Genomic DNA, 18,484 nt, shown 5'->3' on the forward strand with positions numbered 1-18,484 from the left:
ATTAATGAGTTTCTTTTGGCGAGCGGGGACAGACCAATCCGTCATGTTGCTGCTGTTAGATTGTGCATTTGGATCTGTTGCACAATGCTGGAGCAGTATACTTTGTCAAATAGGCACTGGTGTTGTTTGCAAATGTTTGAGGAGGGCATTACGGCAAGGAAAAAAGTAGTCCACTGATTATTCCACATCTGGAAAAGATTAAGGCGCGTGAACTTGGTAGACTCCTGACAACATGCACCACTGGGACACACAGTATATTCTGAATAGGCTGCCTATGAAGAGCTCACACATAACTGTAATCTCTGAAGGTTTAAAACTCCAAGCTTTCCCAGAGACCCATATCCTCATCTCGGTCCTCAAGGAGAGCTTCTGAGCGTTCACTTCTTCTCTTGTGGTTTTCAAAGTTAGTCCTCCTTAAAAACCCCCTCAGTGCACGTTAAAGTTTTTTTATCTGCAACGCTATTTGAGTAAAGTGAAACTTCAGATTACGGAGCTGATGACACCACAAAACGTCCGACCTCCCTCTCTCCCACAATGACGTGACAGCTCGGTGAATCAGCCAAGCTGGGGGAGTAGGCTGGGCGACCACACCTCTGTGAAAAAACACAATACTTCATCATCACTGGCAAAGAAAAACACATCATGACATTACATTTGTGTTTTTCTTTCATCACAGGGTCATTCAGATACAAGCAGCCACACCTGAACCAAGTGATCTCTTTTCCTGAGGTCACACATAGAAAAACATCATATCTGAGCTCGCAAACTGTCAAAACAACAGGAACAGAGCTGTTTTCCTCAGTGTTACACTCGTCTCCTGGTGCCATGACAATCATTGACACATTGTCAACAGGCTGGCTTATTAACAAGTCTTTGTTACCGGCTGGAGGCTGATAACCTATCAGGGTTCGCTGCTGGTGCAGTGGTTTCCTTCACTGAACACACACACACACTCACACGTCTCTCTGTAGTTGTTAGGACGCTCATTGAATAATGCATTCCCTGGGTTGTATAGTGTTAGGAGTTAGAGTTCCTTAACCTTAACCCTCACAACCAAATACATAACCCTAACCTAATTCTAACCTTAACATTAAAACCAGGTGTTAACCCTCAAACAGCCCATTGTATTTTTGAGGACCAGCCAAAATGACGATGGACAATGACGGTGTTGAACCAAAATTGGCCCTCATAATTACAGATAGACATGCACACACACACACACAGACACACACAGTTGTCCACATACCCGTACTTTGAACCTCACAGACTACAACCTTTAGACCAGTTGACTCTAATGCCTGTTGTAAGTATCAGATTTATGGCTGTGTAGTGATGGCATTTTGAAAGCATGTCTTGTGACTCATCATTTATTGAGGCGACAGTTCTCTGATGTGGCTGTGGGTTCAATCCCGACTTTTTTCCCTTTGCTGCACAACGACTCTCTCTTTCTCCCCCTTTCACATTAGATCTGTCCTACCAATAACGGTAAAAAACTATCTCAGAAAATAATAAGTACCATCTTCACACCATGTTTGGTGCACAAGGCATTTTTAACTCTTCATCCATCATGGTCACATCTGGCATCCTCCTTTCTGCCAGTTGTGCTCTGACTACAGTTGGATAGAGACCAGATGATGGTGTCATGCGTAAATTGAAAACAGCCGCATGCTTTTGTAACATTTTTACAAGTCTGTTACTTTGTTACAGAGCCGCCCCCACCTCCGCCGTGAGGAGTGAGACTGCCTTAAGCAAACATGAGAAGCCGTTAGTTACTGATCGCTGTCACTGACGAACCGTGCTTCTTCTTTGCAGGAACGCATCCCAGCTGAAGCAGCTGCAGGAACAGGTTCTGTTGGAACAGCAGGAAGTAGCCAACTGGCAGCAGCAGCAGCAGCAGGAGCAGTCGTGCCAGGACGTCCTGCCCCAACCACAGCAAGTGCCCCAGGACGTGTTTCCACCTGCTCCGCCTCTCCCCCCTCCCCCCTCCTTCCAGGAGTTGGAGAGCAGCGTAACCATGCAGGCCAGCACCTTCAACTACGCCCGGCCCAAGCAGTTCATTGCCGCCCAGAGCCCCGGGGCGCCGGCCTACGTCACCCAGTCGTCTGGCTCCTCGGGGTCCAGCATGTCCTCTCCCTTGTCTCCAACCACCTCACACAAGCCCTTCAGCCGGGTCACGCTGCCGCCGTTCACCAAGGCCGGCAGTGTGGAGTCCCCAAGCTCTCCTTCCTTCCCACCTCCCCCTCCACCCTTCCTCAGCACCAGTAACCTGTCCTCTCCGACAGGCCCAGCCCAAGACTTCCCTCCTCCGCCGCCTCCTCCCCCTCCTCCTCCTCCACCTATGTCCTCGTCCGCGGCCTACTCCAATATGTCCTCTCCATTCTCCTCCGTCCCTGCGTCTCCAGCCTCCAGCTTCCTGTCCGCAATGCTGCCTTCCACACCCTCCACACCGGGCAGTCCTACGGTCAATGCCCTGGGCCTCCCTAAAGGCAATGGCACTGTGTAAGTATCCCTCACGTACACATTTGTAGATAAACAGTGTTTTCTTTTGCAGTGTTTTGCTAGGTTCCATAACACATTGTTAGTTTTTTAAACACAGTGTGTCTCGGGCGAGTAGAGCTCCCCTTCAAATAAACCTGCTAGCTGCTGGAGGCTCAATGTCTGTTGCAAGATGGACGATGACATGTTTACATTTCTATGCGGCGTGTTTACAGGAAAACTTTAACTAAAGAGCCCAGTTAGACACACATATCACAAAAGTTCTCTCGAGCTCCAAGAGATTCAGGCCTCATATGGCAAAAAAACACACATGAGGACATCAGAGTGAAAGGTGTGTGAAATCCTATTAACACTCAGATTTCTGCGCTGTAGTTTGAATACACGTTTAGTGTGAAGATCTCCTCGTCTTGCGTCCAGTCTAAATTTCAGCTGTGCCCGATGAACTAGATGATAACGATCTGTTCCTGTGTAGCTAGTCCTCCTCTGGTGGCAGCCCTGGAGAATGAAAAGTGATTTTATTCTCTGCTCCATCAAGGACATTCCACCTTCACCTCCTTGCCAGTAATTTTTCATCAGCCCCTCACTCGGTCCTGCACTCCCCCTCTCCTACTGGCATTCCTGCTGCAGTTGTGTGAGATAAGAAGACACGCTGTGGAATGCTGCAGCCGGACATGTCCAGATAAGGGTGGATGCAGGAGAGTCGGAGAGGGAGCAAAGAAGCTCCAAAGGGAAGAGGAGATGAGATAACAGCGCCTTTAATGTTGACAAATGTTTCTGTTTGCATTTCCTGTCTCAGCAAAGCGTTCCCTAGGAAGCCCTCAGTCACCAAGACGCCACGCACGACCTCCGACTCAGACATCCAAGGATCCAAGGACGCCGTCATCCAGGACTTGGAGAGAAAGCTGCGCTTTAAAGAAGAGCGCACAAGCAATGGTCAACAGGTGTGTGTGTTTTAACCTTATTCAGTTCCCGAGACAGGTGTGTGATGCAGGCAGAGAATGAGCGTGTTCAGTGACACGTCCTTAACAGAATTACAAGTCACACAGCTCTTCATGAAAGAAAACAGATTTACCTCCCATCAAAGTGTTTTAAAGTCTAAGTTTCATGCACCCTTGAACCAAGCCCTTTTGTTTCCCCCCCGACGTATTAACACAAGGCTTAGATACAGTAGCTATTGCTGATGGTGTGTGTACAAATGTGTGTTCTGCAACTGACACACTAACCCCCCCCACCCACTGACCCCATTAATCCCTGCTTCCAGAGGTTAACCTATGAGGAGAAGATGGCTCGCAGGCTGCTGGGTGCTGACAACGCTGCCACAGTCTTAAACACACAGGAGACAGAGGAGGAGCCAGTGACACAGGTACGGTGGCTCGACATCAGGGTCCACACACCTGGAGGGGGATCAAATAGCTCACCTGAAATCACACAGGCATGGAAATCTATGATAATTGTGTGCACTTTTATTTTTTACACCAACAACTACAAGTGATGCATGTGTAGGATGCAATGCACCTTTCTGTTTTCTGATTCTTTGCTGGTGTAGTTCCCATCTCATGACCAGTGGCTTACTTTATGTTCTGTTGAACCGGAGAGGACCTCCACCCTCAGTCCCCTGTAAATACTGTTGAAGAGCGAGTTGTGAGAGTGTCGGTTATGAAGAGCACCAGAGCCCTCCATAAATATCTCTGTTTATGCAAACTGGTAGAAACCAGTGTTGCTGGAAACATGTTGGGGAGCAACGCTGTTTGTTATGAACGAGTTTGAGCCACCAAAACGTGGCAAGACGAAGAGTAGCACCTTTATTTTTAGGTTCACGGTTTATGTAAATGGTTGATAAATATTCACTGGCTCCACTCTCCTGTTTTGAACTGGTTCAGATGATCAATAATAGTAGATTTAAGTTTACTTGTAAAGTTGAGACATTTTGTATAGCATGTTTAAAACAACCACAGTTATGTGCTGAAGTGCTGAACAGTGAAAAATCCAGGTCTCAAACTCAACCTGAAATTGAAAGCCAGTGAGAAAAAGAGCTCTTCAGCAATGATTTAAATGTTTGAGCATCTAAGCCGTTCTGATATGAAGAGGTAAACTTTTCCAGAGATTATAAGGCGGCCACTGGAAAGGCCGGATCACCTCTTATTATTGAGCCTAGATCATACAGAGGCATCGAACAGCTGCTCGGAATGAAGTTTGAACAGCCCATTTAAAATCTTAAAAACAAGCATTACATTACATTTCATTTCATGTAGCTAAGTGCATTCAACCCCGAGGGTACAAACCAAGAACAACAAGAATCAAGAAAGTACAAGTTCTTCAAAAAATAAAGCAAAACTACAAAATGCTATAAGTAAGTGCCATTTAAGTGCTACTAAATTGTTAGTTTCAAAAATTGTTAGTTTTTCTTTTTTTTTTATTAAAGGTATAGTCTGAAGAGGTGTGTTTTTAGTTTGCGGCGGAAGATGTGTAAACTTTCAGATGTCCGGATGTCGAGAGGGAGCTCATTCCACCATTTAGGAGTCAGAGCAGCAAACAGTCGTGATTTTGATGAGTGTTAAGCTCGCAGTGAAGGAGCAACGAGCCGATTGGCCGAAGCAGAGCGGAGTGAACGGGCTGGGGTGTAAAGTTTGACCATGTCCTGGATGTAGACTGGACCGGATCCTTTCCCAGCACGGTACGCAAGTACCAATGTTTTGAAGCGGATGCGGGCAGCCACTGGTAACCAGTAGCGGAGGAGCGGAGTAGTGTGAGAGAATTTAGGTTTGTTAAAAACCAGTCGAGCAATTAAGAAATGGTGTAAAGTCAGTCACAATTTGTAATAATGTCAAAGTCTATACACATGCAGTGAAGAAGGCTGATGAGTCTATTTGAAGTCACCGTTCACTTTTAATAAACCTCACGAGAACACAAGTTGTGTCCCCATTGACCGATGTTATTGAGATGACACTGTGCATGAGAAGCAATCTGATTGGTTGTGGCCTTACCGCACTGCATGTCTCTCAGCACAACTCTCAGACTGACTGTGTGGCTGAGAACACATCTGTTTATCCTGAGGCCTTTTGTGTTCATACTGTGTTCGGCATGTGCTTGTGAATTCTCTGTTGTGAGAGCAGGTAAGAATCAACAGGTGTACATTAACACACACATATGTACACACACACACACACTCACACACACTCACACACACACACACACACACACACACACACACACTCACTCACACACACTCACACACACTCACACACACTCACACACACTCACACACACTCACACGCACTCACACACACACACACACACACACACACACACACATACACCCTGTGTTTTTCTTTCAACAGGGAGACACGTCGTCTGATAGAGAATCTTTCCATCAAAAGGTTACTTAAATCTTAGTTTTTTTAAGTCACCTGCTGGGTTTTTATTCACTCAAATAAAATGTCACTGCACTAAAGTCTGTGTTAACCAGAACACAATCAGGCCCTGGAACAAATGTCAGATTAAAAGAAAACAACAGGGAATACATTTTTTTGTCCATTTCCACTGGTTTGTGTTTACTAACTGACCCTCTCTGGTCATCACAGACAGAAACTAGTATATTATATGTTGGATGTTTGCTCTGTGTCTTAAACCTGATCTCTTCACCTTGACCTGTTTGATGGAGTCCAGTATGAGTTTGGATTTAGTGCAGATATTGAAGCATGTTTCAACTTGATTGCAACACAAGCATCTATCAGCCTGTTTGTCACACGATGCATGTGCCAGTGTGTCTTTGCATCTGTGGTGAAATGAGCCAGCGAGTCTTATAGCAGTGCACACAGATGTTAGAGGGAACATGCTGCTGCGGCTGCGACAGAATAATACCTCAGAGGATCAGAACGGTCCACTTCTGGGATGGTGTCGTTCTGAGCGGAGGAGTGAAATGCGGTGCTCTGCAGCTGGGCCCGAGGCCTGTCATTATCTGTGTGATGTGTCATCAGACTGTGCTGATCTGCAGATGTTCCCGCTGCCTCAGCAAAGCTCCGGTGGTGACAGATTGATGGAGGTGGTGGGACGGGGGAGTGGCTCAGCTAGGCAGGGAGAATTAGGACATTTTTGTAAAAGTCTGTACTTTTGGTGACAATGAAGGCAGGTTGATACGTATGTAAGTCATTTGAAAATGGGCCAAACCTGCTTTTATTGCTCACTCTCACTCACGCTCATATTTTGCCACGTGTTCACACACACTTTCTCCACTATCTCTGTCCAAGTCTTTCTCCACATAGCTCATTTTCCTCCTCTGGTCTCTGGCCTTCAGGAATACAAAGTGTCCAGCTTCGAACAGCGCCTGATCAGCGAGATCGAGTTCCGTCTGGAGCGTTCTCCGGTGGAAGAGTCAGACGACGACGTGCAGCACGACGAAGACTCTGCTGGCCAGGGGGTGGCGCCATCCCTCGATCAGAAGCTTAAACACTACAAAGTCTTCGAGGGCATGCCTGTCACCTTCTCCTGTAAGATCAATGGAGACCCCAAACCAAAGGTAAAAAAAAAAACTTCTACATGTTACCCAGAGCTGGGGATTATAGTTATTAGATAAATGTTAGTTAGCATTTATGACGGCTTGGCTTCCTGAATTGGGAGTTGCTGATGTGTGATGCCGATGATGGAGGGTGCAGATACTGTACATATGCTGTGTTGTGATAAGGGGAGGCCCTTTGCAACAACACACTGGCCTGGGCTGGCTGCCTGGCTCTGTCCACAGTAATGATATGGTGCTGACAGGCCTCAGAATGAACGGAGGGAATAAAAGTGAAGCACACAGATTACAGAGAAAGACGGAGAGACCACCGCATGAAAAGCAATTTAAATATTAGATTTAAAAAGGGTTTCAAATTAAATATCATACTTTGGGGGGAAAATTCAGCATGTTCTTCCCGTGTCTGCGTCGGTAACCTGCAGTTCCTCTGGCTTCCTCCCACAGTCCACTGACATGCAGACTGAAGTTGTAAATGGTTGTTTGTCTCTGTACGGTGGCCCTAAGGATAAGTGGTATAGATGATGGATGGATAGAGTTTGGAAAAAGAAAACTGTCAACATCTTAAGGCCTTTCTTATCTTGTTCCACAGGTCTACTGGTTCAAAGATGGCAAGCAGATCTCCAAGAGGAGCGAGCACTACAGGATCAGCCGTGAGCCTGATGGAACATGCTACCTGCACACAGCTGCAGCCTCGCTGGATGATGACGGCAACTACACCATCATGGCAAGCAACCCTGAGGTGAGCAGACGGATACAGGCTCTGGGGAAAGGAACAGAAAACACAACATGAAATACGACCGAAAGTTCTGTTTGGCTCCTGTACAAGATGTCAGCGCTCATTAGTGGGAGAATAATGGGTATTGAGATAACGGCCTCTGGCCTGAAGAGGAAGAGGGCGATGAATGAGACAGGAAATCACCACAGCCCTGATGAGGGTCAAAAGTTTATACCCTGCAGGCTTTCTGACGGCCTCTTCCAGCTCTGACACGCAAACATTTGATTCAACCTCCCAGTCTGACTGCATGGTGTGGTGTGGTGGAGTGTCAACAACACCTCATAACCTCCCCCTCTCTCTCCTCCTCACAGGGCAGGGTGAGCTGCACTGGCAGGATGATGGTGCAGGCGGTGAACCAGCGAGGCCGCAGCCAACGCTCGGCACCGGGACACATGCGCAGGTGAGGCCTGAGTGGAGAGGGGAGGGGGAAGACAAACAAAATGTCTTCGTGTTTTATTGGTAAGCCTGAGCTGCTGGCTGGCACATGCGCTGCAGAGCGGCTCCACATCTGCATGACTCCTGTACTCGCACACACATACTTAAAGGTGTGCGACTCTGATGTGAGATGTTGTTTAGAAGCTGCTGTGTACACAAAGGTTTGCTGTGAGCTCACACATGTCTTTGTTGAAGTGTCGGGTCAGGAGAGAAGAAGCTCTGTGTGCATGAGAGGGAACACCTGTTTGCTTTCCACCGCTCTAATGACCTTGTATATATCATACGCGTTCACCCGCGCCCAAGATATTGAAAAATGCACGGGAGGTCACAGTCGGCCGTTACTGAACATTCAAAACCCACCTGTCTTCTGTTATCTACATGAACACTCCCAGCTCAGACAAGAGCTAAGAGGTGGAGATAAGGATCAGTGTCTCCCGCTCACTTTACTTCCCTCCCTGATTGACCTGCAGGCACCGTGGAGATGTCATTGTTGTTCTAGGGTAGAATCACTCCTGGATACTGACAGGACTGTACAGGGCTGGAGGACTAATGGCAGAGCAGGAAATAAGGGCCTCATCAATTCCCATTATGTCTATGAAATGAGAAATATTTAAGTGAATGTGAAGGGTTTTAATATATTAAGGAGTATCGCACTGTTTCTATTCCCTAAGAACTTTGAGATGCTAATCTGAATGGAGTTATTGCTGAGTCTCTGTGCCAATTAAATACTTTTAAAAGCTGGAGTTTTTTTACATTCTCTAATGAATTTGAAAAGTTTAAAACAAATACTACCGTCTTTAAGACTGAAAACCAACTGTACCTATATGGCGCTTCTCCAGTCAAATCAACCACAATGCAGTTTACAGTACAAGTCACATTCTATCACACACCATTCATACAGTATCAGCAGAGCCATCAGGGGCAATTTGGGGTCAGTATCCTGCCCAATGACACTTAGGACAAGAGACTAGAGCCACAGTCTCTAGAGTCTAGAGAAATTAACTCAAAGTGGTAAAAAAAAAAAATGCTTACCAATAATAACAGCTTGAATTTATATAGCGCCTTTCGAGAGACCCAAGGACTAGGACTTTGAAGAGTTGATTTTCAAATCTCAAATACTTAGTATTTCCCTCTCATCATCAGGCCAAGGTCCAGGTCCAGAGAGAGCGGCGATGAGAACGACAACATCCAAGAGCGTCACTTCCGCCCCCACTTCCTGCAGGCGCCTGGTGACCTCATCGTTCAGGAGGGCAGACTGTGCCGGATGGACTGCAAGGTGAAATACACACAGGAGGACAGCATGTGCCAACACGGGACAATGTGTCGCCCAGTCAAATTTCCATATATCACTGCTTTAGTTTTTTCGATGTGCTTTAAGAAAAACCCTTTTGGCTTTGAGACACTGCTGAATGCTGAAGGCCATTCTTAAAGCTTAAAAGTAGAAAAGACCAAAATTATACACTGTGTTTTCTGGGGTTACATTTCAGGCAATGAAATTTAATGTGGAGGTGACGTGTTTATACACAACTAGTTTCATGGTCTTTTTTTTCTGGACAACTTGTGTCTGAGTCTGCCATTTTTACTTTAACCTGGTGCCTGGCTACTTCCTGGGATTAAGATCTAATGAGATAACAAACGTCTGCTTTTTGTAGTTTCGGGCTCAAGTCATCCTGCTTTTCTTTGATAAAGGAAAAAAAATCGACATCTGACCGCAGATTGAAACGCCCACACCAAAGAGAAGATGTTAATCATAGTAATAGAGAAAGCCAGTTCAGATCTGCCCTTTAATTCAGCGTCTGCGATCGCGTTCTGTTTCCAAAACATTTCCCCTTCTGTGCATTCCACTTTCTTTAGGGAATGACAACATAGCGGAGATTAGATATTTCATCACTTCCTGGTGTAACGATCGCTTCGAGCAGACAGGAGAAAATACAGAGGTGTTGTTTTTCCAGGATTAAGTGGGTTCAGACTTTCTTTAATTATGTCCCACCATCTCAACTTCTCTGCGTCCACTGCCTCCCAGCAGCCTGCAGCACCAGAGTTCTGGTCCATGCAGTTAAATAAAACAGGCCCACAATTAACCCACTATAAAAAGCCTGTGTTATTATACTGGTTAGAAATAAACCCTCATTCCTTCTGAACCCTTAATGTCAAGGATATTTATAGCAAATATTTATTTCCAGATCATCAGTTCTGGCTCTCCAAACTTTCCGTGCTCAAAATATCCCAACTTCTAAAAGTACATTGGGTCATTTCCAGAAAAACTTAGGACAACCACACCAGACTGCTCTCCTTTCTGATGTCTGTGAATATGTGGATGTATATATGGTGGACATGCATCCAGGTGGGCAGGGTGCAGCAGCTGCAGGTGTTTTTCTCCAAAGAGAGACGGGTCTTTTCCTCGCACGGTTGATTCCCAGGACAGAGCGCACAGGCGGTCGGCTCCTCCAGACAAACACAGCACAGACAGATTAACCAAACACTGCTGTTTTCATCCTCACAATAAACACACAACGCCCACCGCAGAACACATGCAGCTAATATACTCAAACACAAACAAGCAGCGACTGCAGAAAATCAAAGCATCTGCACGACGAACGTTCACGTATCCAGTGAAATGTTTTTTAACGTTGGCTTTGTTTGCTTTGCCACCTGTAGGTGAGCGGCCTGCCCACCCCCGACCTCATCTGGCAGCTGAATGGACAGACCATCCGCCCAGATTCCGCACATAAGATGCTGGTGAGGGAAAACGGTGTGCACTCATTGGTCGTCGAGCCCGTGACCAGCCGTGACGCGGGCATCTACACCTGTATCGCCAGCAACCGCGCCGGGCAAAACTCCTTTAACCTGGAACTCATTGTGGCAGGTAAACAGAAGCAGACACATGGTGACGGCATGGTGATGTGGGTAGAAGACGCATGATGGCTGTGTGGCTTAATGAGAAAGCGCCTCAGGAACTAAATCTCTCTCCCCAGCCAAAGAGATGCACAAAGCCCCTTCATTCGTGGAGAAGCTGCAGAACACCAGCGTGGCTGACGGTCATCCTGTGCGAATGGAGTGCCGCGTCACCGGGGTTCCCTACCCACAGATCTTCTGGAAAAGGGAGAACGAGTCCTTCACTCACAACACAGACCGAATCAGGTAAAACGGGACTTTTCATACTTTCTGATGCTTGACTCAGCTGATTCCAGGTCTGTCACCTGTCTCAATTATCAAGTTTGAACAAATTTGACATGACACGCAATCTGATCACATATATGTTCTGACTTCACTACGGTCATTACAGTTCGAATAGGAACTGTTCCATGAATACCAGGAAGTATCAGCCACAACATTGAAACAGGTCACTAGTTATAATAAGAATGAGACTCAGTAGAGAACACTAATAGATATCACTTCTGAAACTGAAAAAGATTTTCCCTGACCCATACCACATCCCTCCACCACGTTCTTGTGTAATACTGCTCACAAAAACACAAAAAATGAACTGGGGTGAAAACATAACCTCTTTGGTGGAGGTAATAATTGAACTACAAAATTCATTTTAAATCCCATTCCGAATGAACCCATTTCAATGTGATGGCGGATCGATGTACATTTTTATCAGTCCCTTAATTTGTGTCCATTTTCTTTCCCAGCATGCACCAGGACAACTGTGGCTACCTGTGCATGATCATCCAGCCTGCCATGAAAGAGGACGCTGGCTGGTACACTGTGTCAGCCAAGAATGATGCAGGCATCGTCTCCAGCACTGCGCGCCTCGACATCCACAGTAAGTGTCGACTCATCAACTCACACCGCTCATCGATTCCAGCGTTTTTGCTTTTACGTTCTGCAATTGACATCTTTGACCTCTTGTCCTCAGCTCAGTGGCAGCAGCCCAACCTCCCCAAGCCCAAGAAGGTGCGTCCCTCCACCAGCCGCTACGCCGCACTGACAGAGAGAGGCCTGGACGTGAAGGCTGCCTTCTTCCCCGACTCCAGCCCGCTGCCGCCCGGTGGCCTGGTGGAGAGCGACGACCTGTAGAGGACCACAGGCCGGCTGCGAGGATCATGATGTTCCCCCGAGAACCCCCCCCCTTGAAAGCTGCCCTCACTCCCAGCACTCTTGAAACAGATACTTTACAATGGTGAGATGCAGGCCCAGAACTACATAGGGTCAGTGGGCGGAGTGATCTGGGGCAGCGGCAGTTTTTCTTCTGTTTTTATAATATGACATAACCCGTTATGTTACAGAATTCATCTAGGTTTTTCCCCCCCATGCTTCATTTGATCAACCGGACCCGGAGAATGATTGAAGTGTTTTACCACGAGAGGAGACAAAACTATTTTTCTCTCATGAACTGTACGATCGACTCTGTTCTGCAAATGGTCTCCTGTTGAAGTGCCTCTCCTTTCTGTAAACATTAAAAATGAAACAGGTTTCAAAACGAAAAGTAGATTTAATATGCATGTGAAGTGGTGCCAATACACAGAGTAATAATACTGTGTCTCTGTGCAGAGGAGGATGAGGGGATTCAAGGCACCTTAGCTTTGACGAAGGAGATCACAGACGTGGGCCTGTGTAGCACAGTGCTGAGATCTGCAGCCTCAGATTATCACAGTCTCACTGTTGTCGGGTCATAGATGAGCTTACAGACATTGGACAAGGCCGGGCCTTCAACAGCATGTTTAGTTTTTCTTTTTTTTTAGCGAAAGAAATGAGGTGTAGAGAAAAGGAAGCGTTACCATGGATAAGATTTGTTTGTTTGTGGGTGCAGGTGAACTTAGAAGTTGAAAAATGCAGGTTTTTTTTAAAGAGACACTTTAATGTGGTGGGTGGGATGTGAATAACGGTGGCAGAGGTCAAGACAGTTACCATATAGACAAATTGAAAATAACCTTTCGGTGACAGCAGGTCATGTTGTCATTTTCTACTTCTTTGGTGGTTTATTTTCCAAGTGTGCATCGAAATGTTCTCACTCGAGCGAGGGTGCTGTGAAAGGTTTATTTGTCACACATCACAGATTGTCAATTTTATTTTTGTATGGAAAAAAAACAACTACTTACTTTCCCAACAATCTTGACATAAATTATATCAGCAACTTTTTGTTCACTGGTGAAGCAAGGCTTTCTTTATCATTAAGTTTTATAAATAAATATAAATATATATATATATATCACTGCCTTAAATCACGTTTAGGCTTAATGCAAACACAATTTCTTTGCATGTTATTTTTGGACACTTGTACAAAGCCAAACAACTTGTACCAGAATGTTCAAAATTACAAGCTTTTTTTCACATTAAGAGGAGGGTAACAAATGCTCTTAAGCTGGTGAAAAGTAAAAAGCAAGGTATATTTATATCTACTATTTTTGTCACCTCTGTAACAATATACAAAGTGGACATCTTCTGTGTCTGTTCGGAGCGAACATCAGCTGACTGTGTTTGCACATTTCTATGCCAATCAATGCCTGTATATGGATTGTTTTCCTGATATTATTTTAGGTTATGAAAGTTAATAAAAAATCTCTCCAGACAGCGTGAGATGTTTTTATACACTGGCAGAGAACGCCAAAGAACACAGTCAAAGTGGGACAAACATTCTTGCAAGAAGACTGATCAGAAAATATTGTATTCTCGTCCTTTATTGGAAATTGAATGTTGAGGATACAGGTGAGAGCATCTTCATAAAAGCTCATTTAGAGGCGGTTTTGACAGTTAAGGTAACAGCAGGTTTCAATGAAAGTAACAAGCAGAACAACATTTCAAACCTCATCACTGAGCATGACAATCACCTCCAACCTCATCCACCCCCCCCAGGACCAGAGCTGTAACCAGACACTCACAATGTTCCCAGAGCTAAAAATACCACACCACCACCTCTTAATTTCCTCCAGCTGCAGCCCCACACGCCTGGCCCCTCCACCGGCCCCTCCAGAGGTGGGCTCGGGGGGGCTGTGGGGGGGTTTCCTGTGGGAGGTGGGGGGAACAAAACATGAGCGCGGCGCTCAGTGGCGGGGAGCGTGACAGTCATGGAAAAAGACCGAGAGCGTTAATTCTGCTGATCAAATTTAGGGCCTCTGGGAACCGAGGTCTGGACCGGGTCAGACAATCTGGAGTCAGCGACGTTAGTCACGATGGTCGACTGTCACACACATGAGGCCACGCCCCCCTCAGGGTGGACACAGCGCCTCTACAGCAGGACAGTGGTCCTCTGGCAGATGTTTCATAACGGCCTTTTCAAAACTTTTACAACCTCTTAAGGCTGTGTGGCTGAGTTTCAGAGTAAGAGCAACACTCAACTTCCACCATGACGTGTTATGAAGTTTGAAAGTTCACTTCTGCCAGTCAGATCCACAGGTCCACTGGGGGTTCTTCTTATTCCTGAACCACTTCCTCAGTTTATATGTCATATCACATTCAAAAAGAGTGGCTGCCTCATTGCTGCTATTTGGAAAGGTGAGATAAGTCTTTGCTCCCTACATGGTCAACTGCAGCCCTCCATCCACCACCAGCACCTGTCCTGTTATGTAGGAGCTCTCCAAGAGGAAGAGAACAGCCGGGGCTACTTCCTCTGGCTCGCCAAACCGCCCCAGCGGAATGGAGCGCCCCCGATCCTCCTCTGTTAGCCCTGAGGTCATGGCGGTGCGAATGAAACCTGGACACAAGAGAGGACAGGCACGTGAAAACATAATTATAATAATAATACTCCAGCGTGTGTGTTGAGAGGAAAGGTGACATAAGATGGAGCTGCACTGTACCTGGAGCCAGAAGATTCACCCTGATATTACGTGAAGCAACTTCTTTAGCTAAAGATCGTGTGAAGCCTTCCAGACCAGCTTTACTGGCACTGTACACACACTGACCAGCATTCCCTTTGAGGCCCACTACAGAGCCTGCAGACAGGAAACAGAAATCCATTACCCCTGAGTGGTATGACAGAAATGATTCAAAATAAATCTAAGGAGACTTGAAACTGAAGATAAAAACCCTTTGTAGTGAATCGTATGTGTGAACCTGAGTCGACATTACAGTGAGTTAGTGGTAAATGTGCTCAAATCTTCCAAAAAATACCAGTTTGCTCCTCTAAAGTGACAATTCTAAAAGGAAGTGAAACTATACAAAGTGATTTACGCTGCCACCCGGTGGGCACACTGCAAACTGAATCCTAACCACGGCTGCCACTGGATTCAGAGCTGTCATTACCTATATTAACGATGGCAGCTCCCTGTGTGTGCAGCATGCTCTTTAGCGCCGCCCTGCAGGTCAGCATGGGGCCCAACAAGTTGGTGTGAAGCAGAGCCAGCATGTCCTCCGGCTTGGTTCTCAGCAAGAGAGCGTCCCTGAACAGAGACAGGCCAACAGGGGATTATATCTATATGCCTCTAAAACAGTGAGGTGAGAGCAGACCCCCCCCCCCCCCTACTGTCTGCTCACCTGTTGATTCCAGCTGCGTTCACAAGGTAGCAGATGTTTCCACAGGTTTTCTGGATCGTGTCAAAGGTTTTCTGCACCTCCTGCTCTTTGGAGACGTCACAGCTAAGAGCCACATGGTCACCTGGGAAGCAGAGACACCAACAGTGTTTGACAGGAAGGAGACAAATCAGTGTGGACTATAGTGGCTTGATCATGATCTTGCTGGCTGCTGACCAGAGACTATGATGCAGCAGGACTGCTTGACATATAGTATTGAAGTTATCCTTCAAAATGTTTACCCTCATCAATGCTGCTAAAGCCTTTATCCTGATGATGTTTTCCTACACTTGACATCTATTACACTTCTGTCCGTCCTGGGAGAGGGATCCCTCACATGTGGCTCTCTCTGAGGTTTCTACATATTTTTACCTGTTAAAAGGGTTTTTAGTAGTATGTCCTTACTCTTGCTGAGGGTTAAGGACAGAGGATGTCTCACCATGTTAAAGCCCTATGAGACAAATTGTGAATTGTGAATATGGGCTATACAAATTAAATTTGATTGATTGATTGATTGATTGTTACAGTGCAAATCCCATATTCAAATAGGAAAACTCAACAACAAAACAACACTGTGACGATCTTTGTCAACAGCAGATACAGCTTTTTTCTCAAAGAACCTCATGTCATTGTGTTTGTTTGGTTCAGCGCCGGCAACAGCCAGAAGCTGGAGGCGTTACGTTCTGAGGTTGTCTGTCTGTATGAACGTATGTGCGTCACATCTCTAGAACGCTTCTATTGGTAAAAACATTCAGTGGGAATCAGGGCTGAACTGAAGAAAATTTGGTGTTCAAAGGTCAAGGCCTCATGGCCTCACAAAACATGGTAAATGGTTAAAAGGTTTTGTTTTTTATATATCGTTTTTCTAGTCTTGATGACCACTCAAAGCAGTTGAGTGTAAAACTACAGTTTTACATTCACCCATTCATACAGTGCATCTATTCGCAGCACTTTGTTATTCTATGGGGGGGCCATTCAGGGTTCAGCATCTTGCCCAAGCACACTTCAAGATGCAGATGGGTCAGACTGGGAGGGGATCGAACTGCCGACCTTCAGGTTGGAGGACGACCACTCTAGCCCTCAGCCACAGCGCCCTTGTTAACATGTTATTAGCTTCTTGAACATTATATCTAAAGTCGGTCTTTAGGGAATTTGATCACAATTTGCACTGTACCTCCGTGTAGAGTAGCCACAGTGGCCCGGGCAGAGTCTTGGTTCCTGGAGACCACCGCCACCCTGCAGCCCCTCTGTGCCAGCAGGCGGGACACGGCTCTCCCGATCCCCCCGGAGCCTCCACACACCACCGCCAGTCTGGAGCCGGGCGCCATGACCTGCCTTAGGAGATATGAACACCGCATGAGGTTTACATGTTGCCCGCTGACACATGTAACAGTGACAGCTCGCTGCTGATGTGGTCGTCTCTGCTGCTTCCACCGACATAACCACACCTTGACAATAAGTTCATATGGTTACATACGTGATTTTCCACTGATGTTTCCAGTCAGACTAAGCGTTTTCCTCCACAGAGAAACGACTCAGAGGAGACGCTGCTGCTCATGGAGGTCGCCATGTTGGTTTGTTTCTTCTCCGTGTTGTTGCGTTACTGCCCTGTGGTCGCTAGATGGCGCAGTGGACCCACAGTCTGAAACAGTAGAGCGCAGATCTGGGCTGATTTTCTCGTCTCTGTCAGATTTTTGAATGAATCACATTTTGCTCTTATTACGATGAGTTAAGATCATCAATTTGTTTGAATCCAGAGAAGCTCTGGAGCTCTGATGATGTTTCATTTTAATGCTTCTAAGTTTGATCAGGATGCTTTATTTACTATTGAAGCTGCTACTCTAGTTATTTTTTTCGTTCTTTCTTTCTTTCTTTTTGTACTTTTTCTAAATAATGGTATCTGCATCTAGTACGCCTGCTTTACTCCGGGCACATAATCTGCATGACACAGCTTTAGAAATCAACCAATCCGTGTCTGTGTGTTTGAGATTTGCTGTTTTTGTGAACAGCACGCGTACCTGTGTTTCCACATCCAGACAGTTTCTCAGTGAATGTCACTGCCTCAATTTTATAGCCTGGTTTAAGAGCAAGTAAAACTTTTAAACGTTATTTCTATGCAAACATATTTGTCTATAGAAACGAATAAATGACTGGAACTTCTGAGGTCTTGAGACATTAAAAACTCACCTCATCTTAATGTGTGTTTTATAGTTATAGTTGTATGATTTCATATAAAATTTTCTTGGTTTAAACCCTATATAAAGTGTCTTCGAGCATTTTTTATTTATTATTAAATTGATACAAATTAAGACTATAGATCACCAGGCACATACCAGACCCCCTCAGGGAGCAGGAGTTAATCAGGAGTAGAAGACAAGGGGGGAAACAACTGTAAGTATATATACACAGATAAATACTAAAATACACACACATATACACATGTATTTTTATTTCAATGTTATGTGTTGCTGATGTAGGAAATGTGTGTTGTCTTTACTCATGTTATTGTACATTATAAGTGAGATAATAATCCTTTTTTAACAGGAAGTCCATCATTAACTGCACTATTTCTTTAATAATACATCTATTACCCTCAATGGGTGCATGTTTGGATAAATATCGAAAGTAAGTACGTTTTCTTTCCAGTTCCAGTTCCCATATATCAAGTCATGTTGATGTTTTCTTTGTCTGCCTCTTTTAGGAACAGACCTCTTCATACTGCTGATAACATATGAGATGTGTTGTTCAGTCTTCATTGACCTGTTCCCTTTTCATTTGTTATTTTGTGCTCCAGAAAACAAATTCACAAA

The 18,484-nt window shown here is 45.5% G+C and overlaps 2 protein-coding genes across 3 annotated transcripts in view; one reads left to right on the plus strand and one right to left on the minus strand.

Annotated features, from left to right (window-relative positions):
• palld (palladin, cytoskeletal associated protein) overlaps window positions 1-13,737 on the plus strand; it is a 57,184-nt gene extending 43,447 nt beyond the window's left edge. Inside the window, exons 11-21 of the mRNA XM_061078370.1 lie at window positions 1,813-2,499; window positions 3,293-3,437; window positions 3,758-3,859; window positions 6,791-7,012; window positions 7,599-7,748; window positions 8,096-8,184; window positions 9,363-9,495; window positions 10,878-11,085; window positions 11,195-11,360; window positions 11,858-11,991; window positions 12,085-13,737. Of these exons, the coding sequence (XP_060934353.1) occupies window positions 1,813-2,499; window positions 3,293-3,437; window positions 3,758-3,859; window positions 6,791-7,012; window positions 7,599-7,748; window positions 8,096-8,184; window positions 9,363-9,495; window positions 10,878-11,085; window positions 11,195-11,360; window positions 11,858-11,991; window positions 12,085-12,245 (2,197 nt within the window). The 3' untranslated portion in view covers window positions 12,246-13,737. The remainder of the gene's footprint in view (window positions 1-1,812; window positions 2,500-3,292; window positions 3,438-3,757; window positions 3,860-6,790; window positions 7,013-7,598; window positions 7,749-8,095; window positions 8,185-9,362; window positions 9,496-10,877; window positions 11,086-11,194; window positions 11,361-11,857; window positions 11,992-12,084) is intronic.
• A 108-nt stretch (window positions 13,738-13,845) lies between these two features.
• cbr4 (carbonyl reductase 4) lies at window positions 13,846-17,236 on the minus strand. 2 transcript variants are annotated; one of them, XM_061078516.1, is made up of 6 exons: window positions 17,152-17,236; window positions 16,849-17,005; window positions 15,639-15,759; window positions 15,408-15,544; window positions 14,963-15,097; window positions 13,846-14,859 (listed from the first exon to the last, which is right to left on the minus strand). In XM_061078516.1, the coding sequence occupies exons 2-6, from the start codon at window positions 17,000-17,002 to the stop codon at window positions 14,681-14,683; spliced, it is 726 nt and encodes a 241-aa protein (XP_060934499.1). In that variant the 5' UTR covers window positions 17,003-17,005; window positions 17,152-17,236; the 3' UTR covers window positions 13,846-14,680. The 2 variants fall into 2 exon arrangements, with proteins under 2 accessions (XP_060934499.1, XP_060934498.1); XM_061078515.1 differs by having other exon boundaries at window positions 16,849-17,009.
• Window positions 17,237-18,484: the final 1,248 nt, after the last annotated feature.

This window comes from Limanda limanda, chromosome 9 (genome assembly GCF_963576545.1).
Source record: "Limanda limanda chromosome 9, fLimLim1.1, whole genome shotgun sequence".
Lineage (NCBI taxonomy): Eukaryota > Metazoa > Chordata > Actinopteri > Pleuronectiformes > Pleuronectidae > Limanda > Limanda limanda.

Coding starts and splice junctions, on each gene's coding strand:
- cbr4 (XM_061078516.1), bottom strand. CDS start 17,002: ATGGCGCCCGGCTCCAGACTGGCGGTGGTGTGTGGAGGCTCCGGGGGG. Junction 15,098..15,407: donor AGCTGCCATCGTTAATATAG/GTAATGACAGCT, acceptor TCCTGTCTGCAG/GCTCTGTAGTGGGCCTCAAA. Junction 14,860..14,962: donor GGTGAATCTTCTGGCTCCAG/GTACAGTGCAGC, acceptor TCTTGTGTCCAG/GTTTCATTCGCACCGCCATG.